The following is a 21,749-nucleotide window of genomic DNA, read 5'->3' as shown; positions in this document are numbered from 1 at the left end:
ATTAGTGTTCTGCAGAAAATGAAACAACAGGGCGTCCAAAAGAGAATCACAATGCAAAAGTGCCAAAATTAACAGATTTGCTCCTACAAATCCAATATGAGCATATTTCAGGTGACTATGCTCTTCTTCCCATGTAGCCTTTCCGACTGCTAGAAAGTACTTTCCCCTTCTTTTGGCTTGTAATTTGCAACACGATAGCTCTTAATGTTCCTACATGGGACTTAATTTTCAGCACCCTGGCGTTCTTTTCTATCCCTTTGCATTCACCACTATTCCTCCAAAACTACAATTTCTAATAAAAGAACTGCACAGGATGCAGTAGAGGGAAAGGTAGGACTATGTCTCTTCCATGATGTGCTCTGATCACAAGGAGCAATGGGAATTCCCTTACGGTCCTCCTTACTGGGAGGAAATCATATTTCTGGATACCATTCCCAGACATACAAACAAGTTTTGTATTTTTAACAAAGTGAGGTGGAATTTCTTAACACAAAGAAGTAATCTCTGCTAAAGAAACAGATTTTTTATTTATTAGAAAAAACCCCACGTTATTTTAAGTAGGCCTGACTAAAGCATCTTAAGGCAGGCTGGTGATTGCTATGTTAAGGCAGGTTGCCAGCTCTCTTAACGGCTTAGAAAGCTGAAGTATAAAAGTTGGCAGAAGAAATGTTAATTTTGGGTTGCGTTGGGTTGTTGGGTTCAAAGCTGAAGATGCTTCTCCATTCGCTCCCTCAGTTTGTATTTCTGAATCTAAGATTGGAACAGGAAGGAAATAAGAAAGGGATTGGTTACAGCATTGCAAACATACTGGTTGTCCCTCTGCAAATATTTTGGTCCATGCCTATGGCCATCTCTCATTTAGGCTACCATAAAGTGCTCTCTCTCTCTATGTTGCCTCACTTTGGGCCCCTCACCTCGACCCAGAACTCTGCTGCCAAAGTCATTCACTTGTCTCTCCTTGCTCTGATGATGCGATGCCTCTCCTTAAAACCCTACCCTGACTCCCCATCTTCTCCTGGATTCATTCTTGTCCTTTCCTTCAAATCTCTCCAAGTCCTTTCCCCCTTTATCTTATCATCCTGACATGTCTCCCCTTATGATCTTCACTCCCTGGACTCCACCATTCTCCATCACCTAAAAGTCTCAACCTCCCTCAAAAAATCCCACCTTCTATTACCTGCTGCCCTTCATATGCTAGTCACTGCCTCCTAGATGCCACCACTCCTACGTCTTCAAATTCCTCTTCAAAACCCACTTGTGGCCCACCCATCTACTAGTTCCATACCCAGTAGTCTGTAACTAGGCCCAAGCCCATGTAACTCAAGCAACAGCACACACTCCTTCCCTGTTTACACTATGTCCTCTTCCCCTCCCCTGTGATTCCACTGTGACTGGTTTAGTTTGCAGGTTCCTCGAGGCAGGGATCTTCCTGCACTCCGCAAAGCACCATGCAACCTATTGGGGCTAAGCAAGCAAAAGCCTTTGGACTGTCACTCACTTTGCCCGAGACGGTGAGCGGGAAATCCTTCACAAACACTATGTACCGAGGGATCTTGAAGTGAGCGATCTGCAAAAGAAAAGCCAATGGCTGTGGACTGACTCAATCTTTATACAGCGGGCTTGCTGTTCCCTGCTTGAGCAGGACTCAGAGCAAGTGCCTCTCCAACATGGAATATAAAACTGCATTTTATCTAAAGCCATATCCCCAACTGATATTAAGACAGCGGGAGCTTTCACACTAGGCATTTAGTGTGGAACTGCCATGCTTATTCAGTCACTTTTTATGAGGCATCCACCTGAGGCTGTCATCCTATCATACAGCCCTTCCGTCTTTCCTCAGACTATAGAAAGCCCAGTTGTCTTTTTCAGAAGAACAGAAGAGCAGCCCAAATGGGACAAGCGTACAGTCGTTCCAAAGCATTCAAAAACCAAAGCGTGGCTTCTGATTGGCTGCAGGAAGCTCCTGCAGCCAATCAGAAGCCGCAGAAGCTCCGTCAGACGTTCAGCTTCCAAAAGAATGTTTGAAAACCAGAACAGTCGCTTCTGGGTTTCAATCGTTCAGGAGTCAAAACATTCGAGAACCAAGGTACGACTGTAGATGCTTTTAGCACCACTTATAGTGGACGTGTGCTGAGGTTCAAATGGCCCTACCCACAGCAGCTGTGCCATGCCCCCATGGATGTATACAGAACATAGTGGAATGCACACCTCGAAAAGCACAATCCTCCTGATAGTGTGGGACATCGATTGCAATTCCGCGTATAGCTTACAACGGAAGAGCAATGATTGGGCTGAGCTAGGAACCACCCATCTGGAAGCAGCCCTTGACAGAACCTCACCACTGGAGAGCTTGCTCTTTCTTTTTATTGGGTGGGAAAAAGCAGGACACAGCCACCCATCTCGAAGCTCCTACCTTCCCTTTGCAAAATGCCTTGACTTCTTCTACTGTGCACTCTTCTCCAGCTTTCACTCTGATGCTGGCGCAGATCTCCTCTCCCATTCGCTCGTCTTTCACGCCAACTACCTGAGTGAAAGAGAAGGGGAAAGTTGATCATGGGGCCCACCCAACTTACTGGGGTTCTTGACCCTGCTGGGTCAGGCCAACAACCCATCTAGTTCAGTGGCCAACCAGGTTCCTGTGGGAAACCCACAAGCGAACTCATTTCCCTAAATGGCGCTGGAGCCACATGGCATTTGTCTCACATTCAGCCTTAAGTATTTAGCCTGTGATGGCCTGGGACTCGGGCTCGGGCTCGGAACCAGAGGAGACTCAGTCTGCACCGGATCCTTTGCCTCAGGCATTATCTAAACCAAGTCTGGGGCCTGATCCTGAAGAGTCCCAGTCTGCACAGGTTCCCCTGCAACAAACAGAGCCGAGTCAGGGGGCTGAGCCTTCCCTGGCTCCAGATGCGGGGATTACCTCGTTGCCTTCAGCTGAGCCATCACTTACAGCTGCTCCACTATTGGTTTGGTCAGGGGAGGCTGAGGCGGCCCCTGGGTCTAGTAACCCACCAACATCTCCTGAGCTGCAGAGACTAAGGTCTGAGAGAAGGAGAGACCTGAGTACTCGCAGGAGGAGTTTTCGCCTTCAGGCAAAACAGGGAGGTGAGTCGCCGGGGGATCAGGACCAGCTGCTACCCCAACATTGATAAAAGGCTGTCGGACCCTGCCCCAGGTTACGGGAGCAACTTTGCTGTATGCTAGATCCTGCCCCTGCCCTTGCCTGGTTCCCTGCCTCGTGTCCTGCCTTGGCCCTGTCGGACTGACTCCCAGTGGAACCTTTGGATTCTGGACTGGTCCTGGACCGTGGTTTATGAGTTATCCTTGGGTCCAGCACATAGCCAAACCAGAGGATTGGAGGGCCTGTTCCCATGTCCCACCTCACCATTTTTCTCACCTGCACCTCTTGAATCTTAGGATGGGTATGTAGGAATTGCTCGAGCTCTGCTGGGTATATGTTCTCTCCTCCTCGGATGATCATGTCTTTGCAGCGGCCTACTATCTTGCAGTAGCCATACTCATCAAGAATAGCCATGTCCCTGGAAGGATATCACAGTCATTCTACCCTGACCTTGCCATGTTGCTAGATGCTCCACTGGAGAACAGAAGAAGAGCCTGCTGGAGCAGGCCAGGGCCACACCTAGTCCAACACCAGGCTCTTGTGTCCTATGTAATTTTACACGCTTTAATCATATCTCCTCTTGCTCGCTTTTTCTCTGAACTAAAAGGCCCTAAATGCTCTAACCTTTCCTCATAGGGGAGTTGTTCCATCCCTTTGATCATTTTTTGTTTTGTTTTGATTCCCTCTTCTGAACCTTTTCCAACTCTTAAATATCATTTTCGAGGTGAGGAGACCAGAACTGTACACAACTGTTCCAAAAGCTGTTGTTGCACCATACATATGATACAGGCATCCCCAAACTCGGCCCTCCAGGTGTTTTGGGACTACAATTCCCATCATCCCTGACCACTGGTCCTGTTAGCTAGGGATGATGGGAGTTGTAGTCCCAAAACATCTGAAGGGCCGAGTTTGGGGATGCCTGATATGATAAATGCTTAGGTGCCCAAGACCAGATTCAATTAAACAGCCAGGCAAGCAGGAACCAGCACAAAATCCCACTAGTACAATGGGACTTTCTGCCCATCTCCTCCCCACACAACTCCTCCAAAATGGTTTTGGCAGGTCAGGAGTACCCCCGGAACGGGGTACTGGGAGAAGAGAAGGGAGATTGTTCCATGTGACAAACGCAAATGCTTGTGCTGATGGAACAGTCAGCTTAGAGTAATGTTGAGTTTCAGCCCAAATGTTCCCTTTTCAGCTAGTTTTTTTTAGCAGCCAGTCCTCTGTACTTGCATAAGCAAGAGATCACAAGCAGGACTCTGTGAATTCTGCATAACCAAATACCAGATTCTGCAATGTGGCAAGACATGACGTAGTGAGATATCATATGCCAGGGAACAAAGGCTCCCTTCATGCACACCCGGAGGTTTGAGGCAGCTCCCTCTCCATGGAGCTGTCTATCCCACTTGGGAGCAGCAGCAGCAGCAGCAGCAGCAGCAGCAGCAGATTAATGGATAATGCAGCTAGGTGTCGTTGATTGCATGGGTTTTTCCCCAACAGATCACCATCCCACCAATGAGGAGGGTGGTGATCTGGTGGGAAATAGTCACAAGGGGATGGCACCATGAGAGAGTGGCTCCCCCACAACTCCATGCCTATGTATGAAACAAGTTTGCTATTGAGTGAGTGTTGGGTAAGACTTAGGCCTAGGGGTGGACATGTTGCTTGTCTGCCATTCCCCATCAGGTGACCCCATTATCTCAAATTCAGCCCTGTACAAATTTTATGCAATAGGTCATTTTTGTCCTCATTTGCCCAGTTAGGGTGACTGACATGACGAGATACTGACTTGCTAAAAGGCAGCTTATGGCCCTGAATGGATTCTCCATCCAGCCTTCCACCTACTAGATCCTATTGGCTTCCCAAGGATTCTCCCAATGAACAAATGGCTTCTTCCCCAACGTACCCGGTCTTGTACCATTTCTCATCATCCATCACTTCATTGGTTTTGTTGGGGTCTGCCCAGTACCCTAGCATGACGCAGTAACCTCGGACCTGAAGTTCTCCTGGGCTGTTGAGTGGGATAATTTCCCCTGTCTCGGGATCCTCAATTTTTGCCTGTTAATACAGAGGAAACAGAAACATTAATGGTGGCATGGAGTGGCATAATAAAAGAGATCAGTTGAACAGAAGCATGTTCAGGTTAGAGACTGTGAGGGCGTGACAACAGAAGATACAGCAAAAGTGTTGTGATTAACAGAGTCTTTCAGCAGAACATCAGAGTCTTAATTCTTTCCAGTACAGTGGTACCTCAGGTTAAGTACTTAATTCATTCCGGAGGTCCGTACTCAACCTTAAACTGTTCTTAAGCTGAAGACCACTTTAGTAATGGGGCCTCCTTCTGCCACTGCGCCGCCGGAGTACGATTTCTGTTCTCATCCTGAAGCAAAGTTCTTAACCTGAAGCACTATTTCTGGGTTAGCGGAGTCTGTAACCTGAAGCGTATGTAACCCGAGGTACCACTGTAGTCAATCTTTTCCAGAGTTCCCAGTTAAGACAACTCCTTTCCTACTTGGTTCAGCTTAGAGTGCTTGTTGCCTCATGAGACAAGGGAAGCATAAACACACTAGCTACATAAACTTTAAGAGGTGCTGGTCCATCAGGAACTAATCTACCATAATACAGTTCCTCTGATCTTAGAAGTAAGCCTTGTAAACATACGAATACACAGAGAGATCCACTAGCACTTTACCTTGCTAGATCTTCATGCTATACTGAACATGTAACCATCAGCTTCTCCACTATGACCTTGCACTGAGGAAAACCTCTTCTCAGTGAATATCTCACACTCCTGCCAATGCTGCTGAATGCAGCCTTGGCTTTGTACTTGTCTCTGCACTTACACACATTCCTTAAAGAAAGGGAGGATGGGTCATGCTCCAGTGGTGTCCAAACTTTTTTCAAAGAGGGCCAGATTTGATGAAGTGAAGGGCCGCGAGGGCTGACCAAAGGGCCGACCAAAGTTGTGAACCTTTTTTTAGGATTGAAGTTGCTGAGCTTTTCTTAGGATTTTACCCCAAAGTTGTTGAGGGTTTTTTTTTTAGGATTTTACCCCAGGAAATTAACAGAATTCTGAACAGAATTCAGGTATGGGGGATGAACTGCTCAAGACACGGGCCAAGCACTTAGTGCAATTTCACCCATTTCCCCCAGTTTACACCAACAAAGGGAATCAGTCACCTCTGTATGTGGGAAAATACATCCCACAGTCTCTGTTTTCTGGGCAATGTTGTCTTGAGGGAACCCCATGAAGGTGACAGGACTATTCTCTGTGGTTCCATATGCAACCTGCAAAACACAAAGGAAACAAAACAGCTGAGAGAGAAACTAAACAATGCAGAATAAGTGCTAAAGTGTTATGGGCAAAAGCTCCCATCTGCAGCAGATAAGACCATATCAGGGAAGTTATGAAGCGACCGTCTTTCAGGGAACTGCATTTTATTTTGCCCCACTATAGTCCACGCTATTCGAGCAAAACAAATCATCAATGTAAGTTTGCATGCGCCAGCTTAATCTGCAAATTTCACCCACCTCTTGGTATATTTGGATCGTTGCAGAATTTGTTTCCCTGCAAGGAGAGGAAAGGAGGTATCTCATGGGAAGGAAGGATCAAGTACAGGGAACTCCCAATTTGCATGGGGGTTGTGTTGTGGGCATTTGTGCACCAGCGGCGCATGCATAAGCCCGCTCTGCCCCATTATGCCTCATTCCACCCTCTTCCGGGTCCAAAACAAACCATCCGTCAGCAGTTGCGCATCAATTGAATGGGTGCAAAATGGTTGCCACCTGTAACGTTAAGAGGACTCCTGCCCTCATGTCCTGATTGTGGGTCTCCACATTCATAAAAAACCTACAGCCATAAACTATGGATTAGTAAGGTATCCCATACTTGTACCTGAGTGTTCCCACTTCATTCCTTCAAAGATGGCTGCAACCATGGAGAAGCTGCTGCGTCAGAGTAAATACTGAACCAGATGGACCACTGGTCATGTGTCATGCGAGAGCATACACACACCTGACTAGCCATGATTAAAAAAACAGGACGCTGGACTCGATAGGTCTTTGTTCTCATCCAGATACAGGGCACAGAAGGGCGACTGATAGGAAAATCTGCTAAAAGCGAATGGGACCGAACAACTGCTTGAGGCAATGTCATATAACCTCCCTGCAAGCATATCGGAATGAGTGCTGAATAAATGGCCAACATCCTAATACCTCTTGGCTAACTTTGTGAAAACAAATCAGGATGAACGCTCAGTAAACAGGTCACCAAGAAGCAGTATTTCTGGAGAGACATTTTAAGGATGAATTCACAAGTACTCTAAGACTTCCTTTGACCATGCCTGATCTTGCAAAGACCCTGTTTCAGATTCACTTGACGTGTTTTTAAAAAGTTGTACAGTCCTGAGCTATAGGTGCAGCATTCTTCTGGTGGCTAAAATTAAGCTCATGTATCATTTGTGCGCTAGGCTAACATTTGGAGAAATCCTTGGAACCCCTTTAGTTCAAAAGAGGTCATAGAGAAGATAATCACATAGTTGGCTGAAAATAATTTCAAACCGCAACTATTTGGCAAATGGATCATCTCATTTAGTGGATTTACCAAGAATCATTCTGAATATTGCAGGCATGCAATTTATTTTTGGTGACAAGTGCCTCTTTCTTAGGGAATGCAGAGCCCAGGGCTAAACTGGGAATAAGAAACATATTAGCAGAACTATTTGAATCTAAACACTGCTATAAAACCTCGGCTGCTAATGTTGTTTAAACACTAGCCAGTGTAAGCCAGTCTTCAAAATAGAATGAAATAAACATTTCTGGAGACTCAGAAAGGGGCAATTTGGAGGAACCTTGATTTACTGGGCAGGGCTGTTCATCGGGGTGCCTGGGTTTTATTCTTGGCTCTCTCACTCTGTGTTTGCGCTGGCAGAAAACTCCTCCAGGTATATCTAAGGGGTAATTTACTATTGATGATACTGGAAGTGTAGCCTGTTTTTACACTATCCCCAGTGAAGGGCTATTCTACCAGTCTTCATGTGACAGACGCCTTGAATTCAGAGGAAGCAAAGATACTCCCCAAGCTACTCCTTGGTGCGAGAAGGAGACACATTACTCACAGGCTTGGGATACTGTTGGTCACAGGTAGCGAGCTGCACGGTTACAGTGCGGTCAAGATGTCCTATGAGTTAGCAAGAAGAAGCAAATGGCCAAAGGGTAAAGCAAAGATTAAAATCTGCTTCTGAATTTCAAGTTTGCTGCCAAGTCTACTAATGTCCAGGTTCAGGGAATGCTATCCCTCCCCTGGTGGCATCCAAAGAAGCAGATAAACACAAAGAGTTCTTACCACGCAATTTATTCAGTATTCACAGAGAGAGACAAAGGAAGGTAGTCCTTATTCAACAATGGCATTGCTCCAAGTAAAGCCCCGCCCCCTCCGTCTCTCTTATCCTACGTCATTCCTATACCGGCTGATCTGGGATTTCTGTCTCTGAGCTTTCTGTACTACTACTCTGAATGCATGCCTAGTTTTGGGAGAGGGGGGCTCAGGAATGCTCTCCAAAGACATTGAGTCTGTCAGCTGTCTCTCCCCCAGTGTTTCTTCTTCCTGCTGTTCCTCTTCCAATACAGTCATACCTTGGGTTACAGCCGCTTCAGGTTGCGCCTTTTCGGGTTGCAGACCACCGAAACCCGGAAGTACCGGAACGGGTTACTTCTGGGTTTCGGCGGTCACGCATGTGCAGAAGTGCCAAGTCGCGCTTTGCACATGCGCAGAAGCGCTGAATCGCAACCTGCACATTTGCAGACACGCAGACGCAGGTTGCGAACGCTGCGGGTTGCGAACGTGCATCCCGCACGGATCACGTTCGCCACCCGAGCATCCACTGTATTTCCCAGCTTTTCCCTTATGCAGTCTCTGCAAACCACCGTTCTAAATCTATACTGTTCTCGGGAAGGTTCAGGAGAAGGGGGGAGGGGAGGCCTCCACCATTCCTCCTCAGTCCAGCCCCTGACAGCCAGGCATGAGAAAGAGTGTGCTGTGAAATATCCAAAGACACACACACACACTCTTAAATGTGTTACATGCGGAAGGTTGTTGTTGTTTAGTCGTTTAGTCGTGTCCGACTCTTCGTGACCCCATGGACCAGAGCACGCCAGGCACTTCTGTCCTCCACTGCCTCCCGCAGTTTGATCAAACTCATGCTGGTAGCTTCAAGAACACCATCCAACCATCTCATTCTCTGTCGGAAGGTATTTCAAGCTAATAGCAAAGAGGACAGGGGTACAGGGAAAGATTTAACTGTGAGCAACTGCAACACATCCACAAATGCGCAGCGGCACTCCTGAGCTGCCACTGCCTCTGGACTTTGATCACTGGAATGGGCAGAGCGCAGGCACCACCTTGCTCTAACAGCAGGCACAAATGTAAAGCAATGGTATTTTTCAGGGGGAACAGGCTGCCAGGTGTGTCTCCCCAATTGTGCCATGTGGGGCTGAGTGCCTCTCTCCTTACAGCACAGCAATGAAAAAGGACCCATCCCTGCTAGCCATTCTTTAGCAGAAGAGGTATTGTGTGGGTGCAAATCAAAATTGGAAAAGTAGTAGCCAGAATGACAACTTCCGTTGCAGAGAAAAGTATCTGGAAGCTCAGGAGTGCTTAAAATGCTACAAAAACCCTGTTTGACCGGAGACCTGAGTTGAGCAGAAAGAAGTGAGTGTGTGTGCCCAAAGATGATGACAGTTTTCCATCATGATGGCTCCCTTCGTCACTCAACCAACTATCACAGATAGTACATGAATGTGTTGCCACGATTTCCTAACATTTGTACTGCAAAGTGTTGCCCTCCTTCTGCTGGATGTAGAGGAGATGTCCACCTTTATTACCAGGCTTGCATTATGCCAGCCTGACACAAACAACATTTCTATTAAGAGCCACGTTTCAAGTCCTTTCAAAATACCAGGGCGAAAATAAAGTGGTATTGGCTTAAGAGAAAAGGGTAGACCTGGCTAGGAAACAAGAGTAATTTTTGAACTTCAAAGACAATGTGGCAGACGGGGGAATAAAATAATAAACCAACAGAAGTACTTGGAGAGAAATAGCCGTCTACCGGTCCTGTCCCCTCTTGCCCTGTGAGATGGATTTAATTATCCCTCTAATAACACTGGGTATTCTGTCTAGACTTGAAATCAACACCAATGTTCTTTCCGGATCCTCCCTTGGCATCTTGCTCCCTGTTTCCCCCAACATTTTTTGTCCTTGTCTACTTGGAAGAAACTGGCACATAGCTCTGTCCCGTTTGGGGTCTGGGTACGTGCAAAGCCCCAGGACAAAGTCCTATATGTCTTCAGTACTATATTTGGAAGGGCTGATTTGGATTGCTGCGGATGATGGTATGCAGACCCTGCAGAGTGAAGGTTGGAAAGGCTCAAACCTACACTGTCTGACCTAGAAGCCCTTCCTCCTAATATCATAGAATCATAGAATCATAGAATCATAGAATCATAGAATCATAGAGTTGGAAGAGACCACAAGGGCCATCGAGTCCAACCCCCTGCCAAGCAGGAAACACCATCAGAGCACTCCTGACATATGGTTGTCAAGCCTCTGCTTAAAGACCTCCAAAGAAGGAGGGAAAACCATCTGCGCATGCTCACTGGCATTTCCTGTTTATATTGCTCTTTCTTCGTATGTCCTACAGCTGAGCCCAAACAGTGAAAACAGGTTCTGGGGCTAAACCTAGTGTGTCATTAAGTCCCAGAAATAAATAATGTCAGTTGTACAGTGGTACCTCGGGTTAAGAACTTAATTCGTTCTGGAGGTCCGTTCTTAACCTGAAACTGTTCTTAACCTGAGGTACCACTTTAGCTAATGGGGCCTCCCGCTGCCGCCGCACGATTTCTGTTCTCATCCTAAAGCAAAGTTCTTAATCCGAGGAACTATTTCTGGGTTAGCGGAGTCTGTAACCTGAAGCGTCTGTAACCTGTAACCCGAGGTACCACTGTAATGTAAAGTAGCAACAGGGTTTGCTTACTTTGCATCCTGGCCTATTTCCCTGAATGCACCCAATAAATTTTGTCTATGTTTCCTTTTATGCAGTTGTAAAAACCGCTGGAGGCATGAACGACTGTGCTGTTAAGAACATTCAGTGCAGCCCTGCAGGATGAGACCAAAAGCCCATATTGTCCAGCACTGCATTTCCCACATGAGATGCCACAAGCAGGTCATCAGGACCATAGCTCTGAATCTTGTGTACATCCCCCAGGACCAGGTATCTGGTGACAGGCCGTCTCTGACTCAGGAGGCTCCATGGAAGAGCCTTATCCGTGCTCTCCATCTTTCTTGGGGGGCAAGGCCTACTCTGTGCGCTGGCTCTGGGATGCTCTCGCAAGATCTCATGGGGCCATCAAAATTCCCACAAGATCTTTCAGGAGCACCCCTAGGCTCTGAGAGCCGGCACATTGAGTGGGCCTTGTCCCCCAAACAAGCCAGGGAGCTGAAAACTCATTCCACACTAGGTGTGCTTATATTATTCAGCATGAGAAGTGCTTTTAAACTCTCCACCTTGCTTGCTGGGCAACACCTGCTCAGTGTGTGGGCTCTAGGGATTTTCTCTCTCTCAATTTCAATTGGGGTTTAGGCTCAGTTTGGCACAGAAACTGCTTTGGTCACCTTGCCTGATGATCTCTGTCGAGAGAGAGACAGGGGGAATGTGTCCTTGTTAATTCTTGACCTCTCAGCGGCTTTTGGTACCATTGACCTTGGTATCCTTCTGGAGTGACTGTCTGATTTAGGGGTCGGTGGCACCACTTTGCAGTGGTTCTAATCTTATTTGCATGGTTGTTTCCATAGGGTGTTGCTTGGGGAATGTTCTTCAGCCCCGTGGAGCCTTCAATGTGGGATTCCTCATGGTTCACTTTTATCCCCCATGCTGTTTAACTACTACATGAAACTGCTGAGTGGGGTAATCTAGAGTTTTGGAGTACATTGTCAGCAATATGCTGATGACACACAGCTCTACGTCTCATTTACATCTGCATACCTGGGCCGGATTAAGGCCATTAGAGGCCCAAAGCACTTTTGGGGTTTTTTTGTGCCTCCTTATAGATCTAGTTCAAAAGATAAACATCAATAAAGCATAAAACAAAAAGTTGTTTTTTGAAATGAATCAAAACCTACAGTAAGATGGAAACTGTTTAGGACTTCCGGGTTGGCGCCATCGCCGAATGGCGGACTCCCTCCGAGCTCCGGAGGGAGTCTGCTCGGCAGGGGCTGGGTCCTACCGCGCCGGCGACGCGGGGACCCTTAAAAACCACGGGCACGGAGCCCGTGGACATGGTGACTCGGCTGGCACTGATAGCGCCCTCCCGACTCGTGAAGGAGCCTTTTTAAAGGCTTCGGATCGGGTGCCGGGGAGCGGCGTGGTGCTGTGAGTCCTCCGCTTCCCCTGCCGAGCGCAGCCGCATGCCATTCGACGGAGAGAGCTGGCTTCTTCCATTGGAAATTCGGACTTTTAACAACAACCCGTGAGTAATTGGGTAACCGGGTATAAAAGGAGAAAAAAAGAAATTTTTTTTTGATTCGGCACGAGCGGGGGCGATCTAAAAAGGAAGTCAGTCCCCCCCTGATTGTAAACATGCTAAAACAAGGACTGGGCAACCAAGATCGATCCAGAAGTTTATTGCTGATAAAAATTATTAATTCCACGATGCGAAATTACAAGAATTGTGCTGGAGGAGAAAAGTGGAGGGTGAGAGGAAAAGGCAACCCCCCCTGGGAACCGGGGCGATTCGTAGAACCTGGCGAAGAGAGACGGAGAATTTGACAGCTGTCAAAGTAGCTGTCAAATCTTGAGAATATAAAGAGGATTTTGTTACAAGTATTTTGCTGGTTAATTCTGTTACAATTTGATATAATATGGATACAAACTGTTGGGGGAAAAAAGAAACAACAATTTGACTTTTGGATTAGAGGATACAAAGTTACTGCAATCCCCCTAGAGGGGTTTCGGGACATTACAAGCGGTCGTATGTGGAAAACTACTCTGGGATGTGCACAGGTTTTATCTTCTGGGAAAGCTGCAAAACTGAAATACTATTTTGTCTACAGAGGTGTTTATAGTAAAAGGAGACAACAGAATTTTCTATTGAAGAAAGGAAGGGACTGGACGTAAGTTTTTGTTCCTGAATAACAAACCTCTGTAGAGATACTAGATTTTGGAATAAGAACGTTTTAGCAGCTGAACAAGACAAGAAACCTGAGAAAGTAAGGAATAAAAAGAACAAAGGACCAACTACGACACGGAAAGAACAATGGGAGGAGCAACAAAGACCAAGGAAACTAAAGGCCTCTATTAGACTGGATTTTTGAAGTTAAACATCAATAAAACAAATAAATTTAAAGAAAACCGGCAAGGTGGAATGAGAAAAATTTGGCTGTGGACTTGAGACTTCCAGGCTGATAACACACAGACTGATGGACATGGGGAATTCAAACCGGGGAAGGGAGGGGGAATCTTGGAATCCGAAGGCTATGTAACCAACTTTTTGAATCTTCTTATATCTTTTATCTTCTATTTCTTTATATAACTTTGGTATCTTGATTTAACATGTTTTCTTTAAAAAAAGGGGGAATTCGTGGAAGGAAATTGGGGCAGATCTTGGGGGGAAAATCTTTTTTCTATTTCTGTTAAAGATGAGGAGTGATGGTAAGATTGTATAAATTTAAATTGGCTAAAGGGTTAAACATATTAGGTTTTAATTGGGAATGAGAGCTTGTGGAACCAACCTAGGGAAAGGGGAATACGGTCGGGAGGGGAAGGAGGGAGTCCTGGAAAGAAGGTTATGAAAGCAAGAATGTAAATTTGTCTTTCTTTTTCTTTCTTTTCTTTATCTTCTTTATTTTTCTTATTCTGTTATTATTGGAAATGCTAATAAATATGATTATATAAAAAAAAAGATGGAAACTGTTTGTTTTTGTATAGTTCCACTTTATTTACATTTGAAAAAATTCTCCTACATTTTCTAATTGCAAAGTCTTTGATTAGAACTAATCTTACATAACACATCTGCTTCTATACTTAGTCGAGATAAGGCCTCCGGTCTACCTTGCTGCATAGTTGCTCTGTTGGGGTTTTCAATATACTTCAACTGAGAAAATGGAACACTCAAGCTGAGCAATATTTGACTATTAATGTTGAAAATCCAGCAATGGAAAATTTCTTTGGTGCTCCCCTTCCCTTGATGCCCTAAGCACATGCTTATTTTGCTTCATGGCTAATCCAGCCCTGCTACATACAGAATTTTGCCTGAAAAGAACCAGCATCATCAGAAGGGTTTCTTTTTTCAGCAAATGGCCCTGTCTTCAGACACATCATGTGAAAGATATCAACCCACTGGACCTGGCCAGACCACTGAAGATCTCAGGCTGTTTTTCTACCATGCTGAAAACCAACCTCCTGTTATTCTTCTGTATTGGTGGCTTGGAGCTAAATCTACTTTCCAGAATGATTAGCATTCTTGTGGTTCATAAGTATTTCTCCAGCTCCTACGTGAGCTTCAGAAGTGCCGCTTGGCAGCCGTTGCAGAAAAGTATGTGACATTAACTTGCTGTTTTATCCATGCCTTCATAGATGCCCTCGCTAAGTAACTAATCCATTTGTCTGAGACTGGGAGGATTATCCCAGCGTTCAGAAAAACAGTAAGGACAAGTGCACGGAAAGGACAGGTAGACCAGTTCTCTCTCTCCTCGCCCGCTTTTTCTATGGCACTCATTTATCCTAGCAGCAGGCATTTGTCTTGAAATCATTTCTTCTGTTATCCTCATTAGAACTTATGGGTGAAACAATGTGTTGTGGGAAGAGGAATTATTAGTTTGCTTTTGTTTTTATTTTTATTACGTAGGACTTGCCGATCAGAAGGTCGGCAGTTCGAATCCCCACGACGGGGTGAGCTCCTGTTGCTCGGTCCCTGCTCCTGCCAACCCAGCAGTTCAAAAGCACCTCAAAGTGCAAGTAGATAAATAGGTACCACTCCGGCGGGAAGGTAAACGGCGTTTCTGTGCGCTGCTCTGGTTCGCCAGAAGCGGCTTAGTCATGCTGGCCACATGACCCAGAAGCTGTACACCGGCTCCCTTGGCCAATAAAGAGAGATGAGCGCCGCAACCCCAGAGTTGGCCACGACTGGACCTAATGGTCAGGGGTCCCTTTACCTTTATTTTGTGTTTCTTATGGTGCCATTTTGTGTTGCAAACTGCCCTGAGGTCTACGGATGAAGGGCGGTATGCAGATTTAATAAATAATAACCTAGTGACTTTGCTCACTGGAAGGACAGATCCTGAAGCTGAGGCTCCAATACTTTGGCCACCTCATGAGAAGAGAAGACTCCCTGGAAAAGACCCTGATGTTGGGAAAGATGGGGGAGCACAAGGAGAAGGGGAGACAGAGGACGAGATGGTTGGACAGTGTTCTCGAAGCAACAAACATGAGTCTTCCCAAACTGCGGGAGGCAGTGGAAGACAGCAGTGCCTGGCGTGCTCTGGTCCATGGGGTCACGAAGAGTCGGACACGACTAAACGACTAAACAACAACAACAACAACAACCTAGTGACTTCAGTCATGAATTTTTATTTGCACCACGTGGTGAATTCAGACTTTTGCTATTTGCAAACCATGTTGCAATGTATCACGGGGGCAGGGGGTGTTACACAGACGGTACATGTGTTAATTTTAATGAAACGTAAGGGTGTGCTTTTAAAAAAAAGGGAGGGGGAAAGTGGACCATCTACATAAAAAACTAGGAGGACCAAAACAACCCTGAGCTATGATGCCACTGAAATCTATATTTATGCTGATTTGAAAATGGTGCATTGATTTGCTTACCCCACAAGAGCCTCTGCGGAGAGGCAGCGAGGAGTCTGACCTTCGTAAATTATTGGCCACTTGATTCACGCACTTCTATGGCAGGGAATGTTTGCAGAACTGTTAATCAATTAAGAAGGAGGGGATTGCGGGATAATCCTGCCTCTTCTGAGACCATCCTGCTGGTCCAGGCCCCATGGGAGCCTCCAAGCAAGAGGACTGAATAGAGGTCCAGTGAAAGTGATGTGTTTGTTGCCTTGGTGCAGAAGGAGAATTGACACAGGAGCCATTGTCACTTCCTGACCGCATGCCACCCAGGAGACACTGGCATGAACTAGGTAAACTGTGAGCCTTGTGAGAAGAATCACTGCCTGCTTTTTGCCCAGCTCTTACTCATCCCTGGTAAAGAACTGTGAAAGTTAGTAGGCAAACACTAAATCCCGCTGGAGCGAGTGCCACCAAGAAGTTCAGGCTTCAGACAACAGAGAGTCCAGAGGTGATTCCATTTAAGGCCATCCCATAATGGGCTCTTACTGATGTTCCCCTTACACAAAACCTCCTGCAGAAGCTTACCCACATCAAAGCAGTAGGAGAGCCCAAAAAACCTCCAGAAGAAAAGAATTTCCATTTTGCTAAATTTTAAAGTCAGTAGGCTTGCAAGGGGATTGAAAAAGCATCTCCTGGTAAATACTGCCATTACAGCCTTTGTGCCTTGCTTGATATGTTCTGAATAGAAAACATGTGGGTCTTGTTTAATCTCTGCAGTGCCACAAGGCGAGCCATGCAGAGCGCAATCATATGCCTATGCTAATAGGGTTGCCATACATCCGGAATTTCTCAGACATATCCGGAATACTGCAGTCGGAAGCAGGGTCTGGGCGCAAATCGCAAAAATGTCCAGGAAAATCTGGGCACATGGCAATCCATGCTGGCAGTGTTGTTTTTGCAGGGGGTGCCTTCCAGAATTTGCTGGCTACAACTGTAGACTAGGCAATATATCATTTAGGGCTGGGTGATATATCATCTAAAACCGGTTTGAAGACCATATTGCGATATCGGTTTCATAATTTTTGACCTGGCAATATAGAATCATGGTGTGTCTGTGCGTGTGTGGTAAGCAAAAATCACAATGTGGGAAAACTGTGAAGCCAGACAATGCCCCAACAAAGCTCCATCTTTATTTCAGACATTGTGATATATCAGTATATTCTGATGTCTAGCTGGTGATATATAATGATGTTGTAAACCAGGTATCGCCCAGTCTTACTGTTCACCTCTACATAGTTTCATCCTTATTTTAGACACTGTGATATAGCAACATATTGCAATGTTGAAAACCAGATATCGCCCAGCCCTATGGTAGACTACACTGAAGGGAACAATGGGAGGCCAGAAGCTCACTAGAAAGAGGAATGAAGTTCAGAGCATGTCCAGAATGCAAAGGTAGTGGAAGCAAACAGAGCTGGACATTTGCAGTGGGAGGGGTGGAAGAATAGGACACACCGGGAAGCCAGAGCTCCAGGCAGGTAAAAGAACAAAGCTGAGAACTCAGGTGAGTACTGGGCTATGTATTATGGACAGCACAGGACACTGGGCATCACAGGAGTGAGTTCGCCACCTTCCCAGTTCTTCACTTCTGAGAGATCTTCATGGGAAGTTGTCAAAAAATAATGTGGCACAGTTCATTTGGCAGTAGTAAAAGTTGCCTGGAATTATGACCCAAAATCAACGCACACACCCCAAGGTGCAAAAAAGCCCTCCAACTTCAGTTAAAAAGTCCCTTTGAAATGTACCTCTGCAAAACAAGAGGCCTGGCCAGTGTGTATAACAGCCCTGCGCCGCATGCACCGCGATACCTCCTTTCAACAATGGAAAAAGCCAGGCATCCTTGTGAATAATCCCTCCTCTGTGTCCTAAACCAGTCCTTGGATTTCCTCCCTTTCTTGAGACTGTCTCGCCTCCGTAAACACCCCAGCCAGCTTGGCTTTTGTAGCCAGCTCCAGCAGTGGAAGCCTCAACAAGCTCACAGTTGTATATGCCCAGGTCTTAGTTGTTTGCTACAGCCAACAGCATCTGGCGAGAAACCAGCTCAAAATGTTCCATTTCCAGCCTCTGCCCTCAACTCCTCTGTAGTCTCTCTCTCCCCCACCCCCCGTCCTGTCCCCACTTGGCAAAGGACCAAGGCCTGGGGTTCTTGGGTACTGCTTCACATCGTGCTGTGTCTCTGTGCTGGCCTTTCAAGTGCACAGATACTATGTGCTCTATTCTCTGCCTCCACTTTTGCTAAAAAATGGAAGGAAGGGAACTCCACATCTCTCCACTCCCCTCTCACTAGCCTAATGTGCCAGGATCTCTACTGCAGGTGGTTTATGAGTAGACGGGGTGGCACTCCCAGGTTTGTAGCTTAGAAGTACTACTGAACCCAACCTTACTCCTAGATGACCAAGCTGTGGCTAGGGGTGCCTTTTACCAGCTCTGTATTAAACAGCAGCCACACCTTCTCTTCGGGAAGTCAGACCTAGCCATTATTTATGCCTCAATCAGCTCCAGGTTAGCCTACCATTGTTGTTTAGTCATTTAGTTGTGTCTGACTCTTTGTGACCCCATGGACCAGAGCATGCCAGGCACTCCTGTCTTCCACTGCCTCCTGCAGGTTGGTCAAACTCATGCTGGTAGCTTCGAGAACACTATCCAATCATCTCGTCCTCTGTCGTCCCCTTCTCCTTGTGCCCTCCATCTTTCCCAACATCAGGGTATTTTCCAGGGAGTCTTCTCTTCTCAAGAGGTGGCCAAAGTATTGGAGCCTCAGCTTCACGATCTGTCCTTCCAGGGAGCACTCAGGGCTGATTTCCTTCAGAATGGATAGGTTTGATCTTCTTGCAGTCCATGGGACTCTCAAGAGTCTCCTCCAGCACCATAATTCAAAATCATAAATTCTTCGGCAATCAGCCTTCTTTATGGTCCAGCTCTCACTTCCATACATCACTACTGGGAAAACCATAGCTTTTACTATACAGGCCTTTGTTGGCAAGGTGATACCATAGTACAATCTATATGGTGATGCCTTTGAAGACAGCTTGGAAGCTTCTGCCAGACGAGAATACAGCTGCCAGAACATGAACTACAAGTGACAGATTGGAGCGTGCAACTGTGATATAATACCATCTAAACTGTTTGTCAGTTTGCTTTTAGGCAAAGTGCTATTTTTGACTTTTTTGTGGTTGTTTTTTGCTTGCGTTTTTTTTTTATAATCATATTTATTAAAATTTCCAACAATAACAGAATAGAAAAAATAGAAAAGATAAAGAAAAGAAAGAAAAAGAAAGACCAATTTTAAACCCTTATTTTCATAACCTTCTTTCTGGGACTCCCTCCTTCCCCTCCCGACTGTATTCCCCTTTCCCTACGTTGGTTCCACAAGTTCTCATTCCCAATTTAAACCTAATATGTTATACCTATTAGCCAATTTAAATTACAATCTTAACATCACTCCTCATCTTTAACAAAATAGAACAAAGATTTTTCCCCCAAGATCTGCCCCGTTTCCTTCCACGAATTCCCCCTTTTTTTCCCCAAAACATGTTAAATCAAAATACCAAAGTTATATAGAAAGATAAAAGATAGAAGATAGAAGAAGATTCCAAAAGTTGGTTACATAGCCTTTGGATTCTAGAATTCCCCCTCCCTTCCCCGGTTTGGATTCCCCATGTCCATCAGTCTGTATGTTGTCGGCCTGGAGGTCTCAAGTCCACAACCAAATTTTCCTCAATCCATCTTGCCGGTTTTCTTTGAATTTGCTTGTTTTGATAATGTTTAACTTCAAAAATCCAGTCTAATAGAGGCCTTTAATTTCCCTTGGTCATTGTTGCTCCTCCCATTATTCTTTCCGTGGCATAGTTGGTCCTTTGCTCTTTTGTTTCTTACTTTCTCAGGTTTCTGTCTTGTTCAGCTGCAAACCCATTCTTATTCTGAAATCTAGTATCTCTACAGAGGTTTGTTATTCAGGAACAAAAACTTACGTCCAGTTCCTACCTTACTTCAATAGAAAGATTCTATTGTGTTGTCACCTCTGTAGACAAAACAATATTTCAGTTTTGCTACTTTCCCAGGAGCTAAGACCAGTACACATCCCGGAGTAGTTTTCCACATACGCCACTTGCAATGTCCCAAAGCCCCTCTAGGGGGGTTGCAGTAACTTTGTGTCCTCTAATCCAAAAGTCAAGTTGTTGTTTCTTTTCCCCCCCGACATTTTGTATCCATATTTATGTCCAATTGTAACAAAATTAACCAGCAAAATACTTGTAACAAAGTCCTCTTTGTATTCTCAAGATTTGACAGCTACTTTGACAGCTGTCAAACTCTCCATCTCTCTCCGCCAGGTTCTCCGAATCGCCCCGGTTCCCAGGGGGGGTTGCCTTTTCCCTCTCACCCTCGACTTTTCTCCTCCAGCACAATTCTTGTAATATCCCATCGTGGAATTGATATTTTTTGTCAGCAATAAACTTCTGAATCGATCTTGGTTTCTCAGTCCTTGTTTTAGCATGTTTACAATCAGGTAGGGGACTGACTTCCTTTTTAGATCCCCCCCGATCGTGCCGAATCCGAAAAAAATTCCTTTTTTTCTCCTTTTATACCCGGTTACCCAATTACTCACGGGTTGTTGTTAAATGTCCGAATTTCCAATGGAAGAAGCCAGCGCTCTCCGACGAATGGCATGCGGCGATGGCGCCAACCCGGAAGTCTCTGCTATTTTTGACTTTTAAAGCCAGAAATGATTTGGGATTTGTCTCCAGTGATATGAAGTTGCCCAACCATGAATATCATCCAATGAGACTTTGTTCTGTGTCCCTCCATCATTTGAAGTCTGGAGACTGGACACAAGGAGCAGAGGCTTTCTTGCAGTGGCACCAACACCTTGCTCCAGAGAGGTTGCCTGGCCCAATCTCTACTCTCTTCCAGAGGGCATTTTAAAGTACTGCCACTTGAACTTACCAGTAGTTTTACTGATGGTGCTTTTACTGTTTTTTAAATTGATTTTTTTTAAAGTTTTCCAGAGGTTATCAGACTCTAGATCCCATCAACCCTGATCACTGATCATGTTGACTGGGGCTGATGGGAGTTTGAGTCCAACACTATGTGATGATTGATTCTATACACCTGTATTGTATTTAACTGCTTGTTATGAGTCTGAACACTACCTGTGCCTGTGAATACTTTCTTTATCCTGAGCAAACCGTTTTGTATGACTGGGGAAGGTATAGTATGAGACTGATATTTTCTAATTTGTATGGTTCACCACACATTGCAATTGGAGTGCTATTTTGTATCATGCAGCTTTTCAGACTGATGAAGTGTGTAGTGAAACCTGTAATATATCTGGAGAACAGGTCTCCTTTTGCCCAGTTGCATTATTCTCACCAGGGTGGTGGCTTTGATTTGCCTTCCAGTGATTGATCCATGCATATGGCTTTGTGTTTCCAACTCAAGACCCATTGAAGAACATCTCATCCAGTTCAATCTTTGAAAAACAGCTTTGAAAAACTTTTTCATATTCTCCAGTGTGCTACCCTTGCCATTGTGGCAGCACGGGGTTGTCGTTCTGTGATTGGACTTGCGCTACTTGTTGAACGGTTCATTTATCCAGTCTGTATAACGTTTACTGCACATGTAACTTGTTAAGATAGGGTTGTACATTTATCCACTCCATGTTTACAGTATCTCCAGGCTTTGTCTTGCACATGGCACCTTAGTATGTTTGTTGTTTGAATGGTCAC

General features: G+C 45.5%; 1 protein-coding gene across 1 annotated transcript in view; it reads right to left on the bottom strand.

Annotated features, from left to right (window-relative positions):
* Positions 1–508: 508 nt before the first annotated feature.
* Positions 509–21,749, bottom strand: part of ACSF2 (acyl-CoA synthetase family member 2) — a gene marked incomplete at its 5' end in the record, with an annotated part of 58,005 nt that continues 36,764 nt past the window's right edge. The window contains 6 exon segments of the mRNA XM_081184567.1: positions 509–750; positions 1,499–1,567; positions 2,414–2,524; positions 3,398–3,539; positions 5,028–5,179; positions 6,302–6,409. Coding sequence (XP_081040693.1) covers positions 700–750; positions 1,499–1,567; positions 2,414–2,524; positions 3,398–3,539; positions 5,028–5,179; positions 6,302–6,409 — 633 coding nt within the window. The 3' untranslated portion in view covers positions 509–699.

This window comes from Podarcis bocagei (assembly GCF_964188305.1).
Source record: "Podarcis bocagei genome assembly, chromosome: 2".
In the NCBI taxonomy this organism is placed as follows: Eukaryota; Metazoa; Chordata; class Lepidosauria; order Squamata; family Lacertidae; genus Podarcis; species Podarcis bocagei.
The sequence above is the reverse complement of the archived record's forward strand: the minus strand, read 5'-3'. Positions and strand labels throughout refer to the sequence as shown.